The following is a 26,156-nucleotide window of genomic DNA, read 5'->3' as shown; positions in this document are numbered from 1 at the left end:
TTTTTTTTTTTTTTTGTATCCGGGATCCAACTCAGGACCTTGCTCTTGCAAGGAAGGTGGCGGAACCACTGAGCTAAATCGCTGGCCAAGGGCTTGTTTTTGTAACAGTACTTCAGGTAAATAGATTCATACCAATCAGGTTATTGAATAACCAAAATTCTACTGTTTATTTCCCAAAAAGTTTATGATTAAAATATTTGAGGTAAATGGTAAATATTTATAGATATACTTATTTATGTGTATTTGTATACTACTAATAAGCCCAACATTTCTAAGCTATGTTACCTAAGTTTGTAAAACTGACAGAGACAAATGACATATTTTAAACCACAAATACAGTTACTACATAATCTGTAAGTCTTTGAAATAAACTAACCAGAAACTGTCAGTTTATAACAACATCATATTTATAAATTTACACCTATAAATCAGATTTACAAACAGTGAAAAAGGAAATTAGAAATTTCATCTTTTCACATCAATCACACATTAAATGAAACCTGAGAAGAAAAAATGGTAAGGCTACCAAAGTAACTTTTAATGTGGCTATAATTACTTATTAAAGAATAATTCTATGCTCTTTCCTTAGCTTTTATACTTAAGTTAGGAGTCCATTAAAATTTTACATCTGTTACATAAGATCTTTTTATTCTAAGAAATCTTTCCAAACACAATTTCCCAGGTAAACTCGTGTTCCTAAATAATGACTACTGAAAATGTTTTATGTCCCTAAAATATGTATAATAAACACAAACCTGTGACTCTAGGCTTATAATCATCTATTATTTGAAACTTGAAAATCAAATGATTTTTTTAGACTCATGCAGAGAAAAAATATATGACTTACTATAATGTACACTGAAAATCCTTTATGAGAGAATACAGAGCACACAGGTATCTTGTTTTAGAACATGAACCATGGCCCAAAGTAAGACCAGGATTCTAATCACTTACCTTAGCAGTGGATTTCTTTATAGGTGCATGATGGGCTATCTTCATCTTGAGACGGACAGATGATTTCATTCACAGCAGGGACCTTGCCAACTTGCCCATATAATTCTTTTGATAAGCTGCTAGGAGACCAGGGTGACCTAGCCTTGCCCTGTAGCTTCCCTCTTAGACGGATAGTCTAGGTCTAGGAGCTGACTGAGAGTAGAAAAAACAACATTCCCCTTCAATACACTGTGAAGTGGGGACTGACAATTTGCACACCTAGTTTATCAGGTGCCACAGGACACTGTCACTAAAATTTTAGACAATGTTTCCAATGGAATAAAGGACACAGGAAAGATCCTACCTTGTTCTCACACCTCAAACAACCTGCCAAATGAATCACAAAACTTTCTTTTCCTTAAAACATTTTGTTAAAATAGGTATTTTAAGTTTTAAGAGGCATGAGTATTTTTTTTAAAGACAAATTTTAGACTTTTGTGGAGAAACACAACGACCCAGGAAAATATTAAATACTCGATTTCAAATACTTACATCATTCAAATACTGTTTAAGACCAGCAATTAAATTATTGATTAAAATTCTTTTAACGTTACCTTTTCAAGGGTTTTCCCTTTCAACTGCATCAAACTCATATCAGATTTCAAGCATCATCCAAAGCAAAGTGTTGGGAGTAAAGTATACAGTGATTTTTCACTGAATAAATCTTTAAAAAGAAATCTACAGAAACAAAAATAATCACTAAATATTTTACAGAAAATGTGACATGTAAGTCATGTAAAGGTGAACCTTCATGTATTTAAATAATAAAAATGTGTTTGAACTTTAAACTTTTTCCCATGTCATTCTTAATGGATGCTAATATATATTAATATAGATACATCATACATATGTATATATATATGATAGCACTGACTATTATTTTGAAGGGTTCTCAGTCTCAATATGTATCTTTCATGATTAAAAAATGTGTTCACAATTTGTAACAATTCTTATAAAACTTTCTGAACATAATTAGTAATATCAAACTACACAAATATCTGAGAAATGTCAATACTGCAAGTATGCCTTAATTCTCTTAAAGTAGTTACTCTAGTGATAAAAGTTGACAAAATATAAAAGGAATTAATTTTCAAACAAGTTACATGTGGAAAATGAATCTGTAACTTAAAATTAGGATACTGATACATCCTTTTAAAAATAGCAAATATGAGGAATGCATTGCTTCTCTCACACTCATCCCTAAAAAAAATTCACATCATAGGTCTTTTTAATGAACAGGATAGGTAGATTCTTTAATGCAAATACTACAATGTATTTAATCATATTAACAGCATTTAATTCTAATCTGAAGGAACTGATGAAAATAAAAGTTCTTCAAATTTTATAACTGGTCCTAAGATACTACACTAATTCATTGATAGCTTATTGCTGTGAAAAAATATTAGAATAATATTTTACATGGTCAGAAACAGATCAGTTCTAACAAAAAGCTTGCTGGCTCAAGATACAACCCCTCTAACTTTAGGTTTTCCCATCTTGGAAATGTGCTTAACAAAACTGTCTTTAAAATTATGCATGAGTAGGCAATGCACATTAGATACTATTTATCATCTCTATACTGTTTTCATTATTCATATGCCTTATTTAAGTGGTCAACTACATAGAAATGATCCTCTATATTCATATGGACTAGAAACCTCCAATAATTTAAACTATACAGCACTGATCCGGTTATTGATACCACAGCATTTCAAAATGCATAGCAAAAGTCACCTTGGAAGGAATGGGAACAGGATCTACTGACAAGGACATGGCACTCTCTTGAAGCACGCAAAGTAAATCTAATCAAGTACATATATGTATACATATCAAATAGATACATGTATATAGCTGTAAGTAAATATTCTAAATTCATTTTCAAAGTACTGTATTTACAGGGTGAAAGTCTGCAAATCAAGCTCTTTTAAGTAACACACTCTCTAGGTAATTATAACTGGAAAGATTACTTTGCATACTACTATTGTACATGCACAAATATTGACTAATATAATCTGACTTTCTCCAACCTCTTCCTTCCCTTACAAAAGCCAGATATATAGAATTTTCTAAACCCTAGGCAAATAAGACCCAAAGAATTGTCTAGATCAGAATAAACTATTAAAAAAGACTTTCTGGACAGTGTGTGCCACAGGTACAAACCAGGTAAACAAACTAATGACAGCAGGACAAGACCCATCTACACCCTGCTTGTGCAAGTAAAGTATTAGTGAAACACTCCAATATCCATTCATTTTCTTAGTGAGTGTGGCCATTTTTTAAGGATTGCAACAGAGATCTTTTAGTTCACAAAGCCTGAAAGATTTGCAATTAGCCACTGTAGGAAAAGTTTGCCAATTTTTTAGAGAACCTTTGAAATCAGATAACTTTTACAAGGGAAGTTCAGTAAATCTGGGAACACCACAGATATCAAAAGACTAAATCATACATTAAGAGTTCTTTCTCCCAAATCCAACTAGAGTAAATTAAGAGTAGCCATGCCATTTCAAATTACTTAATTTACTGACACAGGACTAGGACATAGAAAGTTTATATAATAACGATTCCTTTATCTAAATAAGAAATAATATTTTCAGGACATAAGAATGAACACACCCCAAAATCCTCATCTGTATTTTTCAGAAAGTCATCTTACATTATATGTTCCAATGCTGATTAGATTATGGACTCCACCCTACCCCATCTATTAGGGAGTTCATTCTAATATCCAATAAATGCACATAAGAAAATTTTAGAAGTGTAGTTAAATCATAAGTTCCATGAAAATACTTTTTTTAAGGAGTGATTAAAAAAGACCCAATCAACAGGATAAGTAACAGCAGAATATTAAATGTTACCTATTTGTTAAATATAATCAAGGATAATCTCATATAAAACCACAATTAACAATTAATTTTTCTCCTTTGCTTTACATTTTATTAATTAAAATATGAATTGCAATGACCTATACACAAAATGACATTGCTTGGAAAGAAAATTTTTAGTATCACTTTGTACAGCAAGCTGTTTGGTTGTTTTGTTTTGTGGCACTGAGGATTGAACTCAGGACCTTCACTTAGAGGTACATACTCAATGACCCCACCTGATAATTTTACTTTAAGACAGTGTGTCACTGAACTGCTAAATTGCTCAGGATGGGCTCACACTTATGATTCTCCCATCTCGGCCTCCCACAGTGGTAGAATTACAAGGATTGTACCACCACATGCAGCCTGGCCAAGTTTTTAAACTTTTTAAAAATTGAAAGCAAGTAGACATGTTATCCCCCAACATCAAGAAAAATTGTAAAAATGATAAAAATATGCAGAAACCTACTGTATCTTTATAATTTCAGTTAAGAAAACAATTTTAAAAAATTTTAAAAGCCCATTGTATAATCCAACAACTATGAGTACTTCCAATCACTTAACTACTTTCTATAAAATGAAACATTTTCTTATACTTCCTGATACTCTTTGTATACAAATCTCACATATATTCCATTAATGTTTTAGAACACTGCTTTAAAAATAATACAATTTCCTGAATTGTCTTCTTCAGAGTAGTTTAAGAGTTTCAAAACTAAGTTGTGAAAAAAAATTGTTACAAAATAAGTTGTATTGTAAGTTCTGGTTAATATTATAAACTAAGACAACAAGACCATTAAAATTTTGAGAAACATTTAGGTCAATCATATCACTGTATTTTATGAATCATTATTTTACAAATAACAAATCTGTGTAACACAGTAACAACAAAAACAAGAAATGTAAGATAAAGATATTTTATTACTTATAATTATATGAAAACAAATTTTAAATTTTTAAAATTGAAATACTCTTATGTAGCTTTCAAAATTATGTTATGGATTAGCATTTAAGTTACATCAAGGTAGAAATGATACAAATGATTTTGTTTCCTAGAATTATACCCATTTGTTAGCAATAAACTTAAACAAAGTTGCTTCAGTGATTCAGAATTTTTCCTTAAGTCTTTTCTACCTGATTAATGGCCCCAAAGTGAATTATCTGCCTTCCCGTATCTATTATGTACTGGCTTACTATATAACAGACTTTATGCTTTTGAATTTACTGGTCTTAATTAACTTCAAATATATTTTTTAAAGCCCTTGTATGTGTATTAATTTTAATATCAAAACATATACTTAATAGGTCAATGAATTTTTAAAATTTCATAGTTCCAATAACTGTGTAATCATAGTAATCACAGGACAGAAATGAGACACAAAAGAATACTAAAATGGAATGCCAATTTCTTATCAAATAAATTAGGTTAAAAACTTTCATTTCTATTAAATGTGTTTTTCTGAAATAAAATATGAACCAACACAGTAAGCAACTGAAAAATGATTGGGAATGTAAATTGTTATTTACAAAGACAAGTATAAAGAAAATGAAGTTGAAGTGATTTAAATCTATTGAATTATAAAAAAAATTAAATCTGAACATTTCTCAACTGCCCCAAGCCTGTCTGAGATCTTTAATAACACAATTACAATCATACTGTAGGTAATCTAGGCCCAAGTCTTTGCCTTCTCTCCAAATACTAAAGATTTTGCTACAGTATGTTAGTTTTCTGTTCAACGGCCACTTACCAGAGGACAGACACAAACTAGCAGTGGCAATAAGGAATAAATACAAGAGGAAGGAAGAACAAAGAAAGTGAGAAGAAAAGAAAGTGCACTTCCCTGAAGATGTTCACAGAACATCCTGGGTTTCTCTCTTTGACACTGTCCTCCAAGCCAGTTCTCTCTAGAGGAAACTCACTTCTGGCCCAGTCTCCCCAAAGTTTCACACACTGATGGTCAGTCACAGTTAGGGGCTGAAGATGAATTGGGGCCCACCTCAATAAATTAAGCTGGAAATCTGTTTCTGCATATAAAGCGACTAAGCCTGTTTCCTTCCTAAGGCTTTCTCTCTTTACAAACATGACAAGTGACGCAGGAAAATGCAGGACCTGTCAAAGCTCTCCATATTTTCCACAATTTCACAGTTCTTGGGCATCACCATGAAAGCCCTTGCTTCACAGTACCATCTAGGCAGATTTTTTTCTAAGATTACACACCAGACAGACCTCCCCTGCCAGCCCAAGGACGAAAGCTTGGGTAACTCGTCTTTGAAGGAGAGTATGAGCTCAAAACAACAGTTCTACAAATTTCACAAACACAATCCTACATAAGATACATCAATGGTTTGTATAATTTCTGCAAATAGAACTATTACTACCCCAAAGTTTTAAAACCAGGTCCAAGAAATACTGTAATCACAAGTACCTTTATGATTTATCACCAGAAAAGTTACTTGTATGTTTAATGAACAGAACTTTACTAATAAGTGATAAAAGCATGACATTTTTTAATTGTATTTATAATTTACTGTAAAATTACAGGGAATAAAATACAGTAATTTTCCTAATTTTTTTCTCAATAGCACACTAATTTTTGCTATTCGATTCAGCAAGTCAGGATCAATAAATAATAACCTAAGTGTTCAGGAACAGAAATATTACATATATTAAGTGCTTTCAAAGCAAAACTACAAATATGAGTACTTACTTATCAAAGCTATCACTATTTTTGATGAAACTCTCCAGCTTTTCCTTGGCATATTCCACCACATCTGAATGAAGCTCAATTCCATGATTTATTCCAAAAGGACCTGTAATCGTAGCAGCATTTTTATAAAAATATTAATAGTATGTCCTTATAGAGCTCTCTTAGTTTCTGTTCATTTATCTATCATAGGAGCATTTAAAGAGAGCTGGAAATAATCACCTGCTGGCCACACATTTGTGTGTGTATGTGTGTGTCCACACATTTGAAAGATGAATGGAAATCAATTTATATTACTTTAATGTAAGAAAATAAAAAACAAAAGTTCACCTGATCTTTCTACCAAAAATATACTGGTATGCATAAAGCTGAAACTCAGAGGCCTTCAAAGGGTGTCAGCTGCCAAAAGAATCACCATATATCCCGTGAAGTTCATTACTATTATGGTATCGTCTGCTCAAAATTCGTGATTCTAAGATACCTGAAATCATGAGCTGACATAGATAACACATAAGTCTCAGAATATTTCCATTTCCAGAAGGTAACTGCTAAATGTCTCCAGGGCCAAGACTCCATTTTGTGCCTTTGGGAGGTCCCAGTGTTTAGCAGAACGTGACCAGAGTTGATTTGACTCTCACATTCCAAAGTGCTTCACTCTACTTGTTCTTTCTCATGACCATGTAGTGACCTCCCCGGAAAAGGTGAAGAAGACTTTCTCATGCTCATAACCTTCTTCCCTAGATGATGAGGGTAGGCAGCTTTCCCTCACTCTGATACTACCTCATTGAGAACATAAGGACGCACTTTCTGCCCATGACCAATAAGAAAGTTAGTTACATCACTTCTAGTTATGCTAGTTCCTCAACTTCTGAAATTCAGTCAGTGAAATTTTCTTTTCGTTTTTTTTTTTAACTGTTATTTGAGATTGGTCTCCTAAGTGTTTATTTTCTGTATTTTTAGAAAATGTATTTCCCAAAAAAATTCTGGAGGTGCTCCATACTGAATTTCATTAAAAATATAGAACATACTGGCATTCTTTTTAATGACCATTAAGTATTTTGAAGTAACAACAACAACAACAAAATCATATATCATGCTTGGATGTGGTTTGTGATGTAGGAAATACTCAGCTATAAAAATTTAACTAAATTGTTCAGATAGAATTTTCATGCCAAAATCACTTAAAGGTAATGCTTTAACTTGCTATTTGCTTTATCACATTCTATTTGCTTTTTGGCAGTACTGGGGATTGAACCAGGCCCTTAATTACTTTTTAAGACAGGGTCTCACTTAGTTGACTAGGCATGGCTCAAACTCTGAACCTCTAGCCTTCCAAGAAGGGCTGGGATTACAGTTGTGTGCCAACAGCATGCCTGGCTTTCTGTTTTGTTTAAAACAAAAACTAATTCTACTAGAAAATTTATCCAGAAAGTTATACTAAATTAAAAAGTAGCTGATTCAGCAAATCACAAAAAAGAAAATAAACTTCTTTTGCAATATTTTTATATTTTTTAAAACGAACTAAGGCATTCTTAAATGTTTTGCTTCTTTTTGGGGTCCTTATGAACTGGTAAGCCTACATCTAAAAACTAAAACTTCAGTCCAAAAATCATTTCAGATTACTTATTACTGTAAACTGAGTAAAACCAAATTTAATTTTTCAGAAAATGTCAACATCAGTGGCAGAGTACCTGCCTATCATATGTACCAATATGAGCACTACACACAGAAAAAAAAGTACCAAAGCATTTAACTTAGAAAAATATACAGCGATGACAGTAGCGTCACTTTTAAAATATAATATTGAATCTGCATACTTTGAGAACTTAAATCTAGTAGGGTCAACACCTAGAGTATTAGGAAAAATCAAATAAAATAGTATTCCTCATTTTAAAAAATTCAAATTAAGGCAAGATAGCTCAAGGTGGTCATCTCTGCTGTTGGGGAGGCTGAGGCAGAAGCAACACAAATTTGAGGCCAGTGCGGGCAAATTTGAAGACTCTGTGTCAAAATGAAAGATAAAAAGAACTAGAAAATGAAAGATAAAAAGAACTAGGGGTAGATAGGCTGGTGGCAGAGCACTTCTGAGTTTTATTTCCAGTACCACCAAACAACATTTAACAACAACAACAACAAAAATCCAAAAATTCAAGGCACAAACTTAGTAAAACAGGTGCTAAGAAATCAAGAAATATATTTATTTCTAATTATCTTATTAAAAGCAGTGTGCATTTCAGAGTCTACGTCAAAAGGAACTAGACAAGCTATTCCTTGAAGACCTCAATGGCCTTATTTACTTCTGTTGTCTAGAAACAAAATGGTTAACTTTTAGATGTTAAGACTTAAATTTTTAAAAAATTCTTAAAGTTTTTCACAATAATTTGTTTTTCATATCACCTTGACACAAGATGGTTAACAATAAAAGACAAAAATAATTTCATTAAAAACGATTTCTTACACAAATATACATATATAGGATACATTAATATCTAGTGTAAAAAATGTATGTTTTAAAAATAGATGGAACTGCTTAATTTTAAAGTAATATGGAGATATATCTTTACCATTACTTATTTAAAATCGTTAACACTGAAAAATAAAAATATCAATAAAAGGCAGAATTTAAATAACAATGTCACTATATTTATTTAAATGTGATACACAACTAGAACATATCAATTGTACCATAAAGTGTAGTGCAATGCTGACCATTACAACTCAAATTTGGTATCTGTATTAAACAAAATAACAGGAAAATAGTATACATAGCTGCTTGTGACAAAAGAGACTGAAAGGTTTAGGATGGAGAATAACATTTTCATCACTGTAGACTTTTGGTAAAAATGTGCTTTAACTATACACGTGTAACTTTTTCAATCAAAAAATAGGATAGTTGAAAGAAGTGAAAAATTAGTAAGAGCATAAATGTCCAAATAAACAAGTAATATTATATATATCTTATAGAAAGGTACAAGTTATCAATGAAGAAATGAAACAATACTTGAAAGATGCTATTAACAGGTTAGGTAAAGCAAAAATTTGATTTTGTATTCAATAGCGTCCAGTATTATAAAACATTTTTCAATGAAATATTTAATCTTTGAAACACATTTTTAACAAGAAAAAAATACTAAATTGACTACTATATTTAACAGCTGAATGAATGTCAAAGAGAAAACAGAAAAAATATACACAGAAGTCAAAGTTTATTAAAATAAATACATTTATTAATATCTATCATATATAATACTAGAAATGATTTTTAAGACTAGCAAAAGCCCATTCATTTTACTTAATAACAAAGAGAAAAAAATTCCAATATAGTATCTGAAGACTCTTTCTTTGTGTAGTAATGGGATCTAATAACCCTCATTTATTCACAAATTAGTCAGTTAACCAAAGTTGATACATAAGTCAATAATTATAGGTTTAGTTACGAACTGTTTATGCAATAACTGTATTTCTTATTTACAACTACATCAACATCATGTGACAGTCAACAGTTTTGACAATGTAGTATGGCTGGAGAGAGCCCTCCCTGACACAGAACAAAGAAACCTGAGTGCTTCACTCTAAACTTGAATGCAGCTATGTCTTCAGTATTTTTATGTAAAACTTATTCACAGAACAAAACCACAGGCAAAAAGCACTTCATCCTATGTAACTAGAACTCTAAAGATAAAATAATTCAAGATCTCTCACTTCAGTTGAGGACTCTGAGGCTGAAATACCAGAGTGGTGAGAAAGAGGATTTAGATCAGATTGATTTTCAAACCTAGTTTTTCCTTTTAATTGTTGTATAATCTAAGACCAGTCAGTTACTTGTCTGAAGACTGATTCTTACTACGTAAAAGCAATCCCTGGGTGACCCTGTAATTTAAGTAAAAGTGTTTCATATAGTTTAAAGTACAAGGCAGGTATTAAACTATTAGAAATTATGTTATCCCCTCCCCTTATATAGGAATGTTTGGTTGTAGAAAAGTAAAACCCTGATTGCATATTAAAATAACCTGTAAATTTTTTAATTTAGAAAGTAGATTAAATTTTATTTCATTAAAACTGCAAATGTGTGGGTCCTACCCCAAATGGGCAAAACATACTCTCCCTGTGCGGTGCAGGTACATGCAGGTAATCTTCACATGTACTGTGATTCAGCAGTGTTGGTCATCCTGCTGATTATTAGACAAAGTCCAATCTAAATTATTTTCAAAATCTATTTCAGGCTATCCAAATCTCTCCTCTAAATGGTAAAGTTCTATCAAGATTTCACAACTATTTAAAAAATGGGCTAATCCTGAGTATTTACCACAAGGGGGAGCAGATGAATCAGTTATTTGGTTTCTATGAAGCTAATATGTAGACAGTGACATTAAAATATGCATGTAAGAACATCTTTCAGTAAATTGTAATATTTTAGTACTAATTTTAGTTATATAAAACAAGGCTTCTTTGGAACAATTTCTAAATGACTACATGTAATTAGGGATAACAGGTAAGTAGACAGGACTAGGTTCAATTCTTTTTTCCAATGAAGAGCGCACACTGCAGAGACAATAAAATACTGCAGAGGCAGATGAAAGGGCAAAACAGAAATAGCAAATGGTCAAATAATCATTAACTAGGTAACTAAGAGAAATTGCTCTCATGTATTGCTACTTATTAAAAAATTTTATTTTCTTTTCCATCCTATATAACACAGAAAAAGCATATTAAAAACAAACACTATCAAAACTTTTACAGAATCCTGCCACATTAGCTTAACTGTTATGAAGCTAACAAGATCAGAGGTTTTGTTCTCTGCTCTTCAGGTTTGGGAAAGACCTATGATGTACCAAAACAAGTGCCAATCCTTAAGGGTCCTCTCTTGTCTATGGACATACAAGTGGTTTTTTAGTATGCATGAATCTCAGAAATACTAAATGAGGTCTAAAAGTATGGGTTTAAAACAGTTAAAGAAAATGGACTTCAGGCCTATGAAAAAAAACATGTCAAAATATAATTAATAGATGTCATAAAAGTGCATTTCAATATCTAAGGTGCTGTTAATACTCAAGCTTACTCTATCCAGAGCAACTTAAGGCTGACTATACCTCATATATAGAACAGAACAGTACAACAGAGATTAAGTTTATATCAAAGAAAATTCAATAAACTAGGAATAAATTTGTTCAATTAGAAGAGAGAACAGTTTTACAACTAAATTGTTTCAGATTTCAATCCAAATTCTCTTGGCAAGTCATTTTCATTGGCTCCTTTGTTCCACTGCATATTTATTTTTAAAGCACCTGAAGATATCCAGAGCCAGCAGAGTGACAGTCACATAAATATTCAGTAAATAATTTATTGAACTAAATGAAGAACAGTTGGTAAGAGCAGAAATGTTTCTGTAAGTATCGCCCAAAATTTAAAGGGTAAAGGATGCACCTTATACTTTGTTGTGCTCTCAGCAGCTGGCATAGTGTCTAAAGAAATAGAAAATAAAGTACATAAATTTAGCTATGGTCTCAAATTTTAAAAGCCCACAACTAAGTAGCAAATGATATATACAAAGTACATAAAGGCATATTTTTCACATTTTAATTTTGAAATATATTGGCAAAACAGTGTATGTCAAAACTATTTTATCTGCTATTAGGAGATCTGGCATTCCACAGAAATAAATCTCACAGATAAATCCATTCTGCTCAAAATTAATTTATTTTTGGCTCTCTGACAGAAATCTACTAGAATGAAATTGTTTCCATTTATTCCTAAAGAAATTTTTCTTTTGAATTCAAGCCAACTATTATCCTTACAAACATCCATCATGTATTATAAAAAAAACCACAGCATACTCAGGACGCTAAAGTTATTGTAGAAATGGAGTGGGACAACTAGATAAGCTGGAAGAGGAAGAGAAAAGTATTTCGAAGTACATGTCTTGATACTTATAGATTTCTGAGCCTTGTGAGTACATCACTTACTCCACAAAATAAAAGAGACTGGTGCTCAAGTTTCTGCCAGAAGTAGTTAAGAAGAAAAAGTAAACTTTCACAAAAAAAGCAAACACAGGAAGAAGGAAGAATTTCTTGAAAACTTCACATTGCGTGGAAAAGGACAGGAAGACTGAGTTAGAGACTCAACATTTTAAGTTTGTATAAAGCTTAATTTTTTATTAGATTTTTATATCAAATGCGTGTCAAAGTGCAAATCATTACTTCTAATAAAACTTTGTTCCGAGACAGTTTTGCTTTGACAGTCTTGAGGATGTAGCAACTTTCTTCAATTTGGTCTCTATAGGAACCTCCTCAGACACTGACCAGTGACACACATACTGACATATATCAAACAAATTATAATCTTAAATCCTAAACCCATTATGGTTAAATCTCTTTATTTTTAAAAAGAAAACATGAACTTAGAAGTTAGTGATTTACCTAAAACTTCTCGACCAACTAATGGTGCCATATTCAGTATTCAAGCCCTGGCAAGGGGTTCCAGTAGTATATGGCCCTTCTTGTACTGCCTGGATCCCTGGGTCTCCATCCTCTCTCCCTCAGTATGACAGGTGAGACAAGACAGGAAAGAGAGCTTCGCTTTTGTCTCACCTCAGCAAGGAACAAAAGTTCAGCAGCCAGCTTGAACTTTTTGCTCCTCTACACATATATACAAATGATATTGTAAGTATCAGGGATTATATATAAATTTTAACAAATAGGGTTTACAAATATTCTATTTTATAAATGATTCAGGTTGGGGAGAGGTTTATCCTGAAGATAAAAAAACTCAAGATGCTCAGAAAATCATCTACAACAATTTTCATATTACTGAGAGTATTTTCTCATACTTTCTACGAGTATAAGGAAATAAAAAAATAAATTACCATGAACTCTGTAAAAGTTCAAAATGCTGTTTTAGACTAATGAAGTATATGTTGCCTGTAATAAAATATATAAAAAACTTACAACTCAGTAAGAATATAAACAACCCAATTTTAAAATGGAGAAAAAACTAGCCGGGTGTGGTGGTACACACCTGTAATCCCAGCACTTGGGAGGCTGAGGCAGGAGGATCGCTGCAAGTCTAAGACCAGCCTGAGCTTCATAGTGAGTTCCAAGGCAGTCTGAACTAACATAGTGAAACTCTGTCTCAAAGGAAAAAAAAAAAGAAGAAAAAAATCTGCATGGTATCTTGATGTTAATTTGACTGGTCTGAGAAGTATCTAGGAAATGAGTAAAGTATACTCAAGATGTGTCTGTGTAGGTTCTTCCAGAGACAATAGGCAAGTGGTGCAGCAAACTGAGGGTAGACCCTCTCTGAATGTGGGTGACAGGTCTCTCTCGCAGGGGCATTTTCTGCCCCCTCCCTCTTTCTTGGCCACCAGTTTCTCCATGGGCCTAGAAACAACAGAACAAACCAACCATGGTTTGAAACCTCTGAAACCATGAACAAAAAACAAAAAAAATTTCCTCCTTTAAATTGTGACTCCAAGGTATTTTGCCACAACAGAAAGCTGACAGACACGGCACCACAGAAGTTATACATATGGCTAACAATCTTATGAGCAGATGCTACACCTCATTAATTATGTAAATGCCAAGTTAGAACTACAGAGAGGTTAACAATTCATATCCACTTAGATGGCTATTAAAAAATAAATGGCAAGAAGTATGGCTCAATGACAAGACTAGCATGGTGGAGAGGGGGAGGGCAGTGAGTCTACAGAGAAACTAGAACTTAATATAATTGTGGTTAAGAATCTAAAAAACAGTACAGCCACTGTGAAAATGCTCATCATGGCTTAAAAAAATAACACATCTAAGAGAAAGAAAATACAAAAAAAAAAAAAAAAAAAAAGAAGAAAAAAAAAAAAAAAAAAAAAAAAAAAAAAAAAAAAAAAAAAAAAAAAAAAGAGAGAGAGAAAGAAAATATTTCTACACAAAGGCTTGTACATGAATGCAAACAGCAGCAGTATTCCTAATAGCCACAAACTGTTAATTCAAATGTCCAGAGCTGAAGGATAGATAAACAAAATATGGAACATTAGCCATAAGAAGGAACAGTATTTATACATGTAACAGCATGGAAGAATCTTGAAAATATAGGTAAGTGAAAGAATCCAGATCTAAGACTACATATTATATTTCATTTATCTCAAAGATCCAAAAAGAAAAATGTACAGACACAAAAGAGAAGTGATTTTAAATTGGATGCATTAATGTCTGTAGAACTCCACAAATTTACTAAAAAACACAGAATTATATATACATTTTAAAACTTTATGGTATGTAAATAGCATGATGTGTGAGAAGGACTAGGGGTATAGCTCAGTGGTAGTGCACTTGCCTCACACATATGAGATCCGGGCTTTTATCCCCAACACTGCAAAAGAGGGCTGGAAGAGTACAATGAACATGCATGCATGCACATAAAAATCAGGAAGTAAGAGTACTGAAGTCAAAGGCAATACAGGTTAGCAGGAAGGATTATTTCATGTCTTGTGGTAAAGAGAAACAGAATATAGAAACACAATAGAACAATTCATTAGTTGTAATAATCTATACAAGTGGCGGTAAGTTTCCTGTTTGTCAACTACTTCATTTTTAGAATGAATGTGGTAGTACCAAGGCAGGGGCATCTACAATGCTGGAATGATTTGGAAAATCTCATCAAAGTCTCTCCTAGTAACTAGGGAACTAGGCAAGAAGGCAAGTAACTAAAACACTCAGTAAGCCAGGCGTGGCAGTGCAAACCTGTAAGCCCAGCCCTGGAAGCCAGCCTAGACTACATAGCTCAAGGCCAGCCTGAACTACATAGTGAGACCCTGTCTCAAAGTCAGGGATGTCAGGGGAACCTCATTATGTTAGATGAATCTATATATTATAGATTTTATGAGAAACCTATAGTTTTTAATATTATGGGTTATTTAAGAAAAAAAAAGGGAATGAATTCCTACACAAACAGGAAGCGAATGGAGAAGAATCATCCCTACCTAAGTAAGATATTATCAGAATTCCTTCATGGTTCTGATATTTAATTTAGTTCTGGGAAGTAGAAATACAAGACTTTGGAAGCCTCTTTTCTTGTCTCCTGTTATTCATTAGAAGTCTGTAAGAATGAGAACTGAGAGGAGAATCAATTAAGTACTAGATTCTTTGAGAAAGTCTTTAATTCTCAGACATTTGAGAAATGAGCAAAACACAAATTTATCTTCAACTTGAAACTCAAGATGTCTCACTTAGAGATTTTAAAAGTTGGAATGATCCATCCTCTGTATCTGGGATAAAATAAAATTATGGATAACTGCTTTAAATGTATTTTAATTTTAAGAAATTTCCTGAAGAAAAATGTGATCCTCACTAAACAAGAGTTGATTACAGCCCATCATCTACATTTGTTTATAAAATGGGGAATTCTTCACTTACAAGCATCTCCCTTAATTCTGATACTGAACCAGCAAGACCCTCCCTCTCTGCTTCAGCCTACATTGCCCCAAAGCACACTTACTAAGTACATTCTTAACTGTAATCCTCATCTTGGGACTGGGAAAGAAAAATGAATGAGAGCCATGGTGTTACTTTCTTGATAAGGAGCAAACTTAGGTTAATAAGGTCACTGTGAAGCAGTCCAGCCAAATGTGATTCACTGTGCTCAGATAATTATAGCATGCATGTAAGCATCTTTCTTTCCATCTAGTTCTAGAAGATTTTTACTGTTGTGTTTTGTACCCTTTTTGACTCAAAACACACAAGAAAAACAAACCTAACATGAATGAGGTGGATAAGAAAGCTCAGAAGTGTGGTGGATTCAAGATTAGCTATAAAATCAGTTTTATGGGCTGAACTTTGTCTGCCCTTCTTCAAAAGTTGTTTTTCTCACCAAGTGAAAATTTCTAAGCACAAGGAGAAAAATTACATGCTGGTCTTTAGTATACAGACTCCCATATAAACCTTGGAACAGTGTCCAGGAGACACACTCAGCCTGGTCATGGGAAAGTATCTAGTGCATTAAGGATCGATCCTTTATTCAAGGGTCTATTTCCCTACACCCTGCCCTCTGGTTGTGGAGTAAAAAACAATCAAGTTTGTACAATAAAGTTTGAGGTCTGAGCACAAGTACATTTACAAACCCTTGGGGACTGCTATTAGGCAAGGAGTCCGAGGCAACAGCTTCACTGCCAGCAGGGCTGCTGATTATGACACACATCCCTCACCCTGACTTTGAATAGACTGACCTCTCAGCAAGAGCCAGTTGGCAAGTGCTGGAGAAGTGGAAAACAGAATAAATAAGTACTCTGAGACTGAGGCCTGAACTCTAGCCTCTCTAGTAGCTAATGCTGGTCAATAAATACTGCATACTAGAACAAAGTTTAAGAACAGTAACTTCTTTTGTTCTGAGGGGAGAAGGGGAAGCAGTAGAGGGGACTGTGCTGAGCTGAGGAACACTCTACCACTGAGTTACAAGTCCAATCCCCTGACATTTTTTTTCAAAATTTCAAAACAGGATCTCAAGAAGTTGCCTAGACAGGGCTCATATGTGCCTCAGCCTCCCTCAGCTCTGGATTACAGGCATATGCCACTGACCCCAGGTGAAATTTCTGTTAAATCCAGAAATGCTCACTAAACAACCAAGTCTTTTGACTTGTAGATGGTCTCAAAAGCTAGAAACTCTCTTTTCAACAAGCCTCCGGTGACGATGGAAGTTCCAACCCTATGCAAACTTCCCATTTCAGTGTGGCAAAAAACATCAAATTTAAATGTAAGATTCTAAATTTACTACAATTTTTCATTGCTTATTATATATCAGGAATTAACCTAGTGGTAGAATGAAAGACCCTATTTCCATCTTTTTTAAATGAAACAGACTGTAGGTTTCACAACTACAGGAATCAGAAGTTTAGCTAATATATAGGAAACTGAAGTTTCAACCCTGATTAACTACCTAAAAGTGACAAGCTAGCTGGGTATGGTGGTGCATACCTGTAATCCCAGCACCTCAGAGGCTGAGGCAGGAGGACTGCACAGAGTTCAAGGCCAGACTGGGCTACACAGTGAATTCAAGGACAGCCTGAACTAAAAGTGAGACCCTGTCTCAAAAAATCAAAACATACACAAATATACATGAACGAATGCATGAATGAATGAATTAATAAAAGTGACAAGCTGTGACTACATAATGTATTATCCACATGAGGACATACTAAGTAAGGGGATATATCACTGCATGTTTAAAAACTCTTCAATGACTGCCCATCACTTTTCTTTTTCCTTTTGGTATCGGGATCGAACTCAGGACCTTGCACTAACTAGGCAGGCGGAAGAACCACTGAGCTAAATCCCTGGCTGCCATCACTTTTCAATGAGACCATATTTCATCCCTATAACTTGGGCATACACCACAACTCTAGTACCTATCACACTCGATAAGGGCAGCATCTCTACCCACAAAGGACACCTTAATGATCTACCTTAATGCTTGCCACACAGACACCTCAAATGTGGTGGCCAGACTAAACTGTTTAGTAAACTTCATTGCTGTTCATCCTCCACCCAACATGTCTTACATCAGTGGGGGCAAACCCGTGGCATGTGTGCCACAGGGCACCGTGTGTATCATTTAAAGCTCTAGAAGGTTCATCATCACTGTCATACAAAAAAAAAGATTTTTCCTTCATCCATGCTTTTCCCACCTATATTCCTTATTTGCCAACTGCCATTTCCTAGCTATGGAACTTTAGGTAAATTATTCAACCTCTCTGTGCCCCAGTATGGTTGCTCATATAATTACATATTTCAAAGCATTAATATCATGATTAAATGAGTTATTACATATACCATGCCTTGAACAATGCCAAGTACTTCATGTAAACAGTCTGCTCCTCAAGGGCAGAAATCTTTATCCTTTTAGATCACTCCTGTTTGCTCATCCCACATATAATATCTAGCAGAGAAGACATGTTTATTTTTGCTGAAATCTCTTCTCCCCAGTAATGAAGTTTGAACCCAAGGCCTTTGAACTGAGCTACATCTCCAGCTCACTCGTTTTATTCTTTGACATAGTCTTGCTAAGTTTTACAGACTGGGCTTGAACTTGCAATCTTCCTGCCTCAAGTTTCTAGAATGCTGGGATTATAAGCATGCCCTACTACACCAAGATAAAACATTGAAATCTTAATGAACATAAACTTTGCTCTGTTTTTCTCAAATCTGTTGTTTTACCCTACCAGTGCCACACCTTCTATATCCCACATAAACCTTTAAAAAAAAATCAAAATTCTCTTTCCATTTAGATTAAGACAAACTTGTATGTCAGCACAGAACTGTACCTGAAATTGATTAAATACTCCTGAGTTTTCTACCTACCACCTGCTCAATTTTAAGTACAGACAATGAATTGGTTAACAGTTCCAAGATCTACTATAATTCTGCAATTATGCAAGACTAAATAGCAAGAATGAAAGGATTACTACTAATTTGTGCTTCTACATTTAAGTAAGATAACTGCTTTAGTATATACATTCAAATATATCATTACACAAAGTTACAAAACCTGTAAATCATGAAGAGTAATACAAACTCAGCTTACTTTTAAAATAGAATTTTACAAAAATAAAATTACCTAAAATTAAGCCCACCATTGTACTTAAATATCCGGTTCCACTTCCCAGGTTAAGAAAAGACAATCCCGGTTGAAGTTTCAGTGCTTCCATAACTTCAGAATAAATGCAAGGTGCTGATAAGTGTATGTTTCCATGCTTCCAGGCTAAGTCTTTGTAAGCATTGTCTCTGTAGCCTTCCAAATAGTAATCTCCACGATCAATTGCTCTGAAAGCTTGCTCCACTCTTTCAGTACGGATATACTGAGCTTCTTTAAGATTATCAATTAAGTCATCATTATCTTCCCCGGCACTCACAGCTCCTCCCATGATAGTATTCAAATCAAATCATAAATTTAAAAATGTAATAAAATCAGTAGAAGTGGCTTCCAATAATGTACTGTAATTTATTCTTTTTAATATTGCACTTGGTTTCCAAAAATAAATCCTACAAGAAAAAAAAAACAAGTTTAAATTAATCCTCAAGAGAAAAATAATTCCAGTTCATTAAATATGTCATTATAGCTATAATTTCTTCAGAATATAATCTGCTCCGAGCATACTGTTACTGATGTAAGTAGACTTTTACTTAAATCTTAAAACCATCAAAGTAATTTATGTATGATCTCATCTGTACAATGGAAAAACTAGAAAGAAGTTAAGACACCTACATCTCAACTAATAATTAAATTCACTTAAAAATTTGGTTATCAATCTAGCCACATTTTAAGTCACATTTCATGGCCAGTGACTGACATAGTGGAGAGAGCTGGTTTGGAGAGTGACACTGTTGGGACTTAGTCCCTCGCCTTTCAGATTCAAGAACCATGCTCATAATTGCCAAGGCATATGGGCTTCTTTATAGTATAGCAATACTACTTTAATAAGCAGTTCGTTGATCGTTAAAAAGCTAGAAATTCCAGGGCCAGGGATTTAGCTCAGTGGTGCCACACCTGTCTGGCAAGTGCAAGGTCCTGAATTCAATCCCTGTACCACACACACACAAACAGTGAACAATTCCAAAATATACTATGTAAATTTTACAATAGAGATTATATTACCTAAACAATGAATATAAAATGCAAAAAAGCAGGCTCACAAGTTCAGTATACATACACATAGCAAAGACTACTTTGTTGGATAAGTCATCTCAATAAATAGTAAGTCCAAAAACTTTATTAACAATTTTTATAGTCTAAGCACTAGAACAAATGTTATATATACATAAATAGCAAACTTCCTTAACAGATAAAACTAAGCATCTTTGAAAGGAAATTTAAGTGGACCTTGATAAAGAATTTCAATATATAGTCTAAATGCACAATTTAAGCTCTGTATAAAGTTAATAAGTAAATTAATGTATCAATTTCTAAAGCAAATCAGGAGATATGGAAAGTGAGAAATCAAATACCCAGGGCCAAAAACAAGAATTGATAGCCAAGTCTGGCAAGGCTGCTCTCCTACTCTTGGCTTGGGGGCTGCGGGGAGCAATCAGGGCCTTGAGTACCCACAGATCCCTGGCAGAAGCTTCTCCAGCAGAGGTGAGGCAGCACCCTCACCACAGCCTGGAGCCATGTCCCCTTTGTTCTTCCCTAATATCTCTTCAAGAACTTGTGGAGTAAAGCAAACACTATGAGATCATATTTCATGCATATTTAATTTATTCAAGCCAATTTACAAAAGCTGACTCTACTCCTCACCTCCAAAATAAAAAAAATTTTTTTGAAAGTACAAGAGCTTACAGCCTTTCTCCACATGAGTTTCTTTCAGACAGTATATAATGCTGAAAAGATGTTAACCTGCTATTCCTTCAGCAGGTTTTAGATTTGGCAACCTTTTACAGATATTTATTTGCTTGATGAGTGCAATTCTAGCATTTCAAGATTGTTTTAAAGACATGGCTTCAGCACAAGTCAACTATTTTCATTTGTTACTCCTCCCAGATCAAAACAAAAATGGCTGCACTAGTCTAGGAAATAGTTTCTGTCTTTATCCAGCATGGTCCTTGCCAAACGACTTTAAAAGTGCAATTCCAATTATATAGACTCAATAAATGGCTCTACTGTAAATGATACAATTTACTACTCTGAAAAAATGATTCCCTTTCTGTTCATTCCAGGACTTAAGAACCTGACTCTTAATTTCTCCTGAACTCCCCCTATCAATCCATCCTGTTCAGAATCACAGAAAAACAATGCTGTCTTTTACACAGCTCACATTCTTGGTGAGAAAGAGGTAAAGGAGTAATCAAATAAACAAGAACTATATCATTTATTGACACTGTTCTAAACAACTCATCTCATTAAAAATTTAAAATAACCCAAGAGAAAGGCACTAGTGTGCCTACCTTCAAGTGGAAACCAGATGCAAAAAAGTAGAGTTCTAGGAGCCCAAAGGAACCCAAAGTGAGACCTGAGTTTGGGAGATCAAAGATAGCTTCCACAGAAGCATGCACTGCGAGCCAGGCGTAGCAGCACGCCCCTAATACTACCCCTACTATTCTGGAAGGCTAAGGCAAGAAGATCACAAGTTAAAAGCACAGCCTGGGCAACTCAGGGATATAAGTGAAACTTTGTTTCCAAGTTTAAAAAAAACGGCTGGTGGTGTAGCTCAGCATGAAGAGTTCAATCCCCAGTACCAAGAAATGAAAACACAAACAAAAAATTCACACAGTGTATTAAAGGAATGAAGGAATTGTAGGCTGAGAAAACAGCTGACACTAAATCAAAAGCAAATGACACTTTTAAGAAATTAACTTACAGTTGGACATTTTCCAGTATTATAATAGCCTTTGTGTTGCATGCCAGTGATTTTTTTTCACCTGAATCCTTCTGAAAGCCTCACCACATTTATGGATCTTGAGTAAAAAATTTGAGATCAGAAATTCTGCACACAACTTCAAAAGACTCCGGAACTCTTAACCATAAAGGTCCCTCTAATTTTAAAACATACATTAGAGCCAATAGAGAGCCAGAGATTTTAACCAGGGATTTTCCATTTTAGAAGATGCATCATGTGTAGGGTAATCTGTATACAGAATGATCTACATACAGCAAAAGGCCTGAGACCAGCTGCTTGGAAGACTGAAGAAAAAAATGACAGTTTATGAATGTGAAACTTGATATACAAGATTCCTTTCTCTGTGGACTGAGAAAGATAAACAGGTCTGAACAGAAAATTGCAAGGATACCTAGAAAGGAAGCAGCAGTAAAGAATAGTTTCTTGGAGGTTAATAGCTCCCCTTATCCACAGTTTCATTTTCCATGATTCAGTTAAGCATGGCCAACCATAATCTGAAAATATTAAATGGAAAATTTCAGAAATAATTCATAAGTTTTAAACTGAATGCCATTCTGAAAAGCATGATCAAATCTAACACCATCATGCTCAATCTCATCCAGGATATGAATCATCCCCTTGTCCAGGGTGGCTACTCTGTAAAAACTACTTGCTCATTAGCCACTTAGTAGCCATCCTGGTCATGAGATCAACAGCTTTGGTATAGTCAGTGCCATTCCTCTCACTTTATCTCATCACTGGGACATCAATAACATCTCACATCATTAGAAGGATAAGTACTGCACAGTAAAATAGTCTAAGAAAAAGAAACTTCAATTTTACAGTATATAATTATTCAAATTTATCACTGATAATCTCTTACTATGCCTAATTTATAACTTAAAGTTTATTATAGGTATGTGTCATGGTTTATACCCGGATGTTTCCTCAAAGCCTCAGGAGTTCATAGCTGAACATGATGCTGGGAGGTGAAGCCTGGTTGAAGGAAATAGGTCACAGGAGATGTGACCTGGAACAGTTAATCTCCCTTCCTCCTCCCTCAATCGCTGTCTGCTTCCTGCTTGCCACACCATGTGATTCTCTTCTGCCACGCCACCCTACCTTGGACTTAGCCAAGACTATGAAGTGAAACTTGTACACAAACTATGAGCCAAAATAAACCATTTCTCCTTAGAGTTGCAGGTGTCAGTTATTGTACCTCAGCAATAAAAAAGTAAAACAGCTTTGTATGTATGTATGAGGAAAAAAACAGTACATACAATAGTACACAAAGTTTAAGAAAAGTTTTTTTTTAGTATCAGGAATGGAACTCAGGGCCTTGCGCTTGCCAGGCAGGTGCTGTGCCACTGAGCTACATACCTGGTTCATAAAACATAGTATTCTTATTAACAATACTTGGGACCAGGAGTTTCAGATTTCATAATTTTTTCAGGTTTTGGAATGTGCACAGGGACAGGACCCAAGATGAACATGAAATTCAGCTACACTTCATATATACCTTAGATAACCTGGGCTAATTTTACACAACATTTCTGTGTGCTTATCTTTTGAGAATGACCCATCTATTACATGAAGCAAGAGGCAGAATTTTCCACTTGTGGCATTATGCCAATACTCAAAGAGCTTCAGATTTTGAAGCATTTTGAATTTCAGATTTTCAGTTTAGAAGTGTTCAACCATAACAGTTCAATACTATCCAAAGTTCCAGGCATCCACTCTGTCAAGGACAAGGAGAGACTTGGGTACCATCTATTAAAATGCTTATTTCTTTAATGCAAATTAGCCAATCCACACAGAGCACAGATTTGACTATGATAAGGAAGTGTGTGTGGTTCACACTACAGGTTCCTATTTTGCAGTGATCAGGAAGGAAGCAAACTTCTTCATAGAGATACCTGAGCAATTTATGTAGATTTAAAGCAAAAATCTTAAACTATAGAGTACTTTTCAGAAGGCAATCAGATGCTGGTGATGTGGCTTCAACTGATAATGGAGAAGCTATGAATGCTAATGAAAAAGTGCTAAGACATTCTTCCCTGATAGATTAACAAAGAAGGCTGTATCTAGGTTCAGACTTTCAAATTTTGAAGAAAAGTACATCTACCTGGAGCAAACTTGCCCTTCAAAGGGGAAGATTAATGCTAGGGTTTAAGGATGTGAAGAACTGACTGTGACACTAGGCGCAATCCCCAGTAGATTTAGCTGTGCTAGAAATTTTATTAGGATCACTACTGTTTTGGGGGGTACAGTAAGCCTATACCTGTTTTTCTAAAACATGAGGCATTTTTATATACTATAGTTTAAAAAACAGACAAAACAGTAATCTCTCAGTGCCTTCAAAGGGTCTTCGGGGAGCCAACGGACCCCAGACTGCATCTGGAGAACAGCTGAACATCATGAGGCACCTTACCTCAACATGTTGAAGGTGGAGAAGGAGTGATCAGAAGACTTTCCTGGTGAAGATGAAACACTAGTAAGCATAGAAAGCTTAAGGAAAAGGTGTTATACAGAAAAAGCATATGCAAAGAAGCAATATAACTACTCAAGGCCCTAAAAATAGTACGAGACCACTGGGGCTGGAGATTTAGCTCAGTGGTGCCGCCACCTGCCTCACCAGTGTAAGGTCCCAAGGCACAGGGTCCTGAGTTCAATCCCTAGTACCCCTCACCCCCAAAAGTACAAAACCTAAAGTTAGAGATACAAAGTAGGCATAGCCAGACAGACTCAATAGCCACACACACTGAGCTTGGACTTCCTCCTGCAGCCAATGAAAGTCAGAAGTCCTTAAATAATGATTAGAATACTGTATAAATAATATTAACGACACTGATCCTGCTGCTGGATTCAGATCAAGAAATGGCATCCTTTCCCCCAGTTTGGCAATAGCTCTGTCTACCTTTTAGCTTGCCACCAAAACCATCAGCAAAAGGGTAGGGGTCGAATCACACACACTAATGTCTCAGTATCTGCCCATCAACAAGTCTCAGGACTGGACCTGAAAGACACCCTGTAACAGGGTTCCAGCCCTCTCTCAGCTATGGTCCTGCTTAGGACTCCCTCCTATAAGGACCCAAGGAAGGTTCACACCACCTATGCTCCTAGCACATTCTTATCAGCCTCTGTATTAAGGCAGACTCTGAAGTGACCCTTTGTTGGCTTGTCCCTCTCTGCTACCTTCAAGCAAGTGGGGATTATCCTGTTTGTTCACAGCACAATGTAACAACAGTCTTGCAGACTGTCCCACCGGCAGTCCCTGAAAGGGTCCTGAATGTCAGCACTAGCCCCTTTCAGCTATGGTGTGCAAACAATCTTGCCTGTAAAGGGAAAAGATGTATGTTTGGCCACTCATGCCACAGGGTTGAGCCTACCAACATTGGTTATCAGAGAACATTCTAAACTAGCCCTGAAGTTCAGTTTCAGCCACAACCTAGAAGTCTACCTTGCCAATCTGAGTACCTGTGGCAGGGTTACCATCCTTTGACACTCACTATATCTTCAAATGACCCTGTATTTCAGTCCTGGCCCCTCTCGACAATGGACCAAGAGCAATTTTGCTGGCCTAGAGATCCTGAGGGAGGCACATCTGCAGGTACCGTGGATCTTGAAACAGTCCTATAAATTGGCTCCATGCCTTCACAACTGTAGTTTGAGAGAAGACCCAAAGGAAGATAAATCTATCAATGACCCTGAAGACAGACTTGAAGATCCTGGCCTAAGCTGTAGACCTGAAACAGACACATACCAGAGCAACATGGCCAGCCTAAAGACATGCAGAAATCCAACAGGAGGCCACGCAGAGATCCAGAGTTAAGTCACACACCCATCAGTGCCCCTAGTAAGAACCCCACTGTCTACAAATCCAGTCCTAAAGCCAGCCCCACAGATCAAGGCCTCGAGACAGTGAAGGCCATCTCACTGTGGGCCTCTTATCAATCACAGCAACTGCATCAACCCCATTCAGTTGTGACTGCAGAAACACTCATCTCATCAGCTAGACAAAACTGAAAAATTCTCAACACAAATTGTGTCTCAGAAACAGATCTGATCATACAGAAGAAAAAAATGGCCAATACAAAAATGGGTTATTTGAAATTAGCCAATTAGCGGCAATCCACTTTCCAGTACCCCTTCGCTCTTAGAAGGTTTCTTCCTCCCCCCCACCAATTTTTTCCTACTCTTAACCTCCATCGTTCCTAGAATTCATTCTTCAATTTTAGAGAA

The 26,156-nt window shown here is 35.1% G+C and overlaps 1 protein-coding gene across 1 annotated transcript in view; it reads right to left on the bottom strand.

The window, feature by feature from the left end:
* Positions 1-19,584, bottom strand: part of Pcmtd1 (protein-L-isoaspartate (D-aspartate) O-methyltransferase domain containing 1) — a 37,982-nt gene extending 18,398 nt beyond the window's left edge. Inside the window, exons 1-2 of the mRNA XM_010605546.3 lie at positions 19,160-19,584; positions 6,566-6,668 (exon numbers count right to left, since the gene is read on the bottom strand). Coding sequence (XP_010603848.1) covers positions 6,566-6,668; positions 19,160-19,466 — 410 coding nt within the window. The 5' untranslated portion in view covers positions 19,467-19,584. The remainder of the gene's footprint in view (positions 1-6,565; positions 6,669-19,159) is intronic.
* Positions 19,585-26,156: the final 6,572 nt, after the last annotated feature.

This window comes from Fukomys damarensis, unplaced genomic scaffold (genome assembly GCF_012274545.1).
Source record: "Fukomys damarensis isolate Sample0158 unplaced genomic scaffold, DMR_v1.0_HiC HiC_scaffold_5, whole genome shotgun sequence".
NCBI lineage: Eukaryota > Metazoa > Chordata > Mammalia > Rodentia > Bathyergidae > Fukomys > Fukomys damarensis.
Note: the sequence above shows the minus strand (reverse complement) of the source record. Positions and strands in the feature narration are given on the sequence as shown.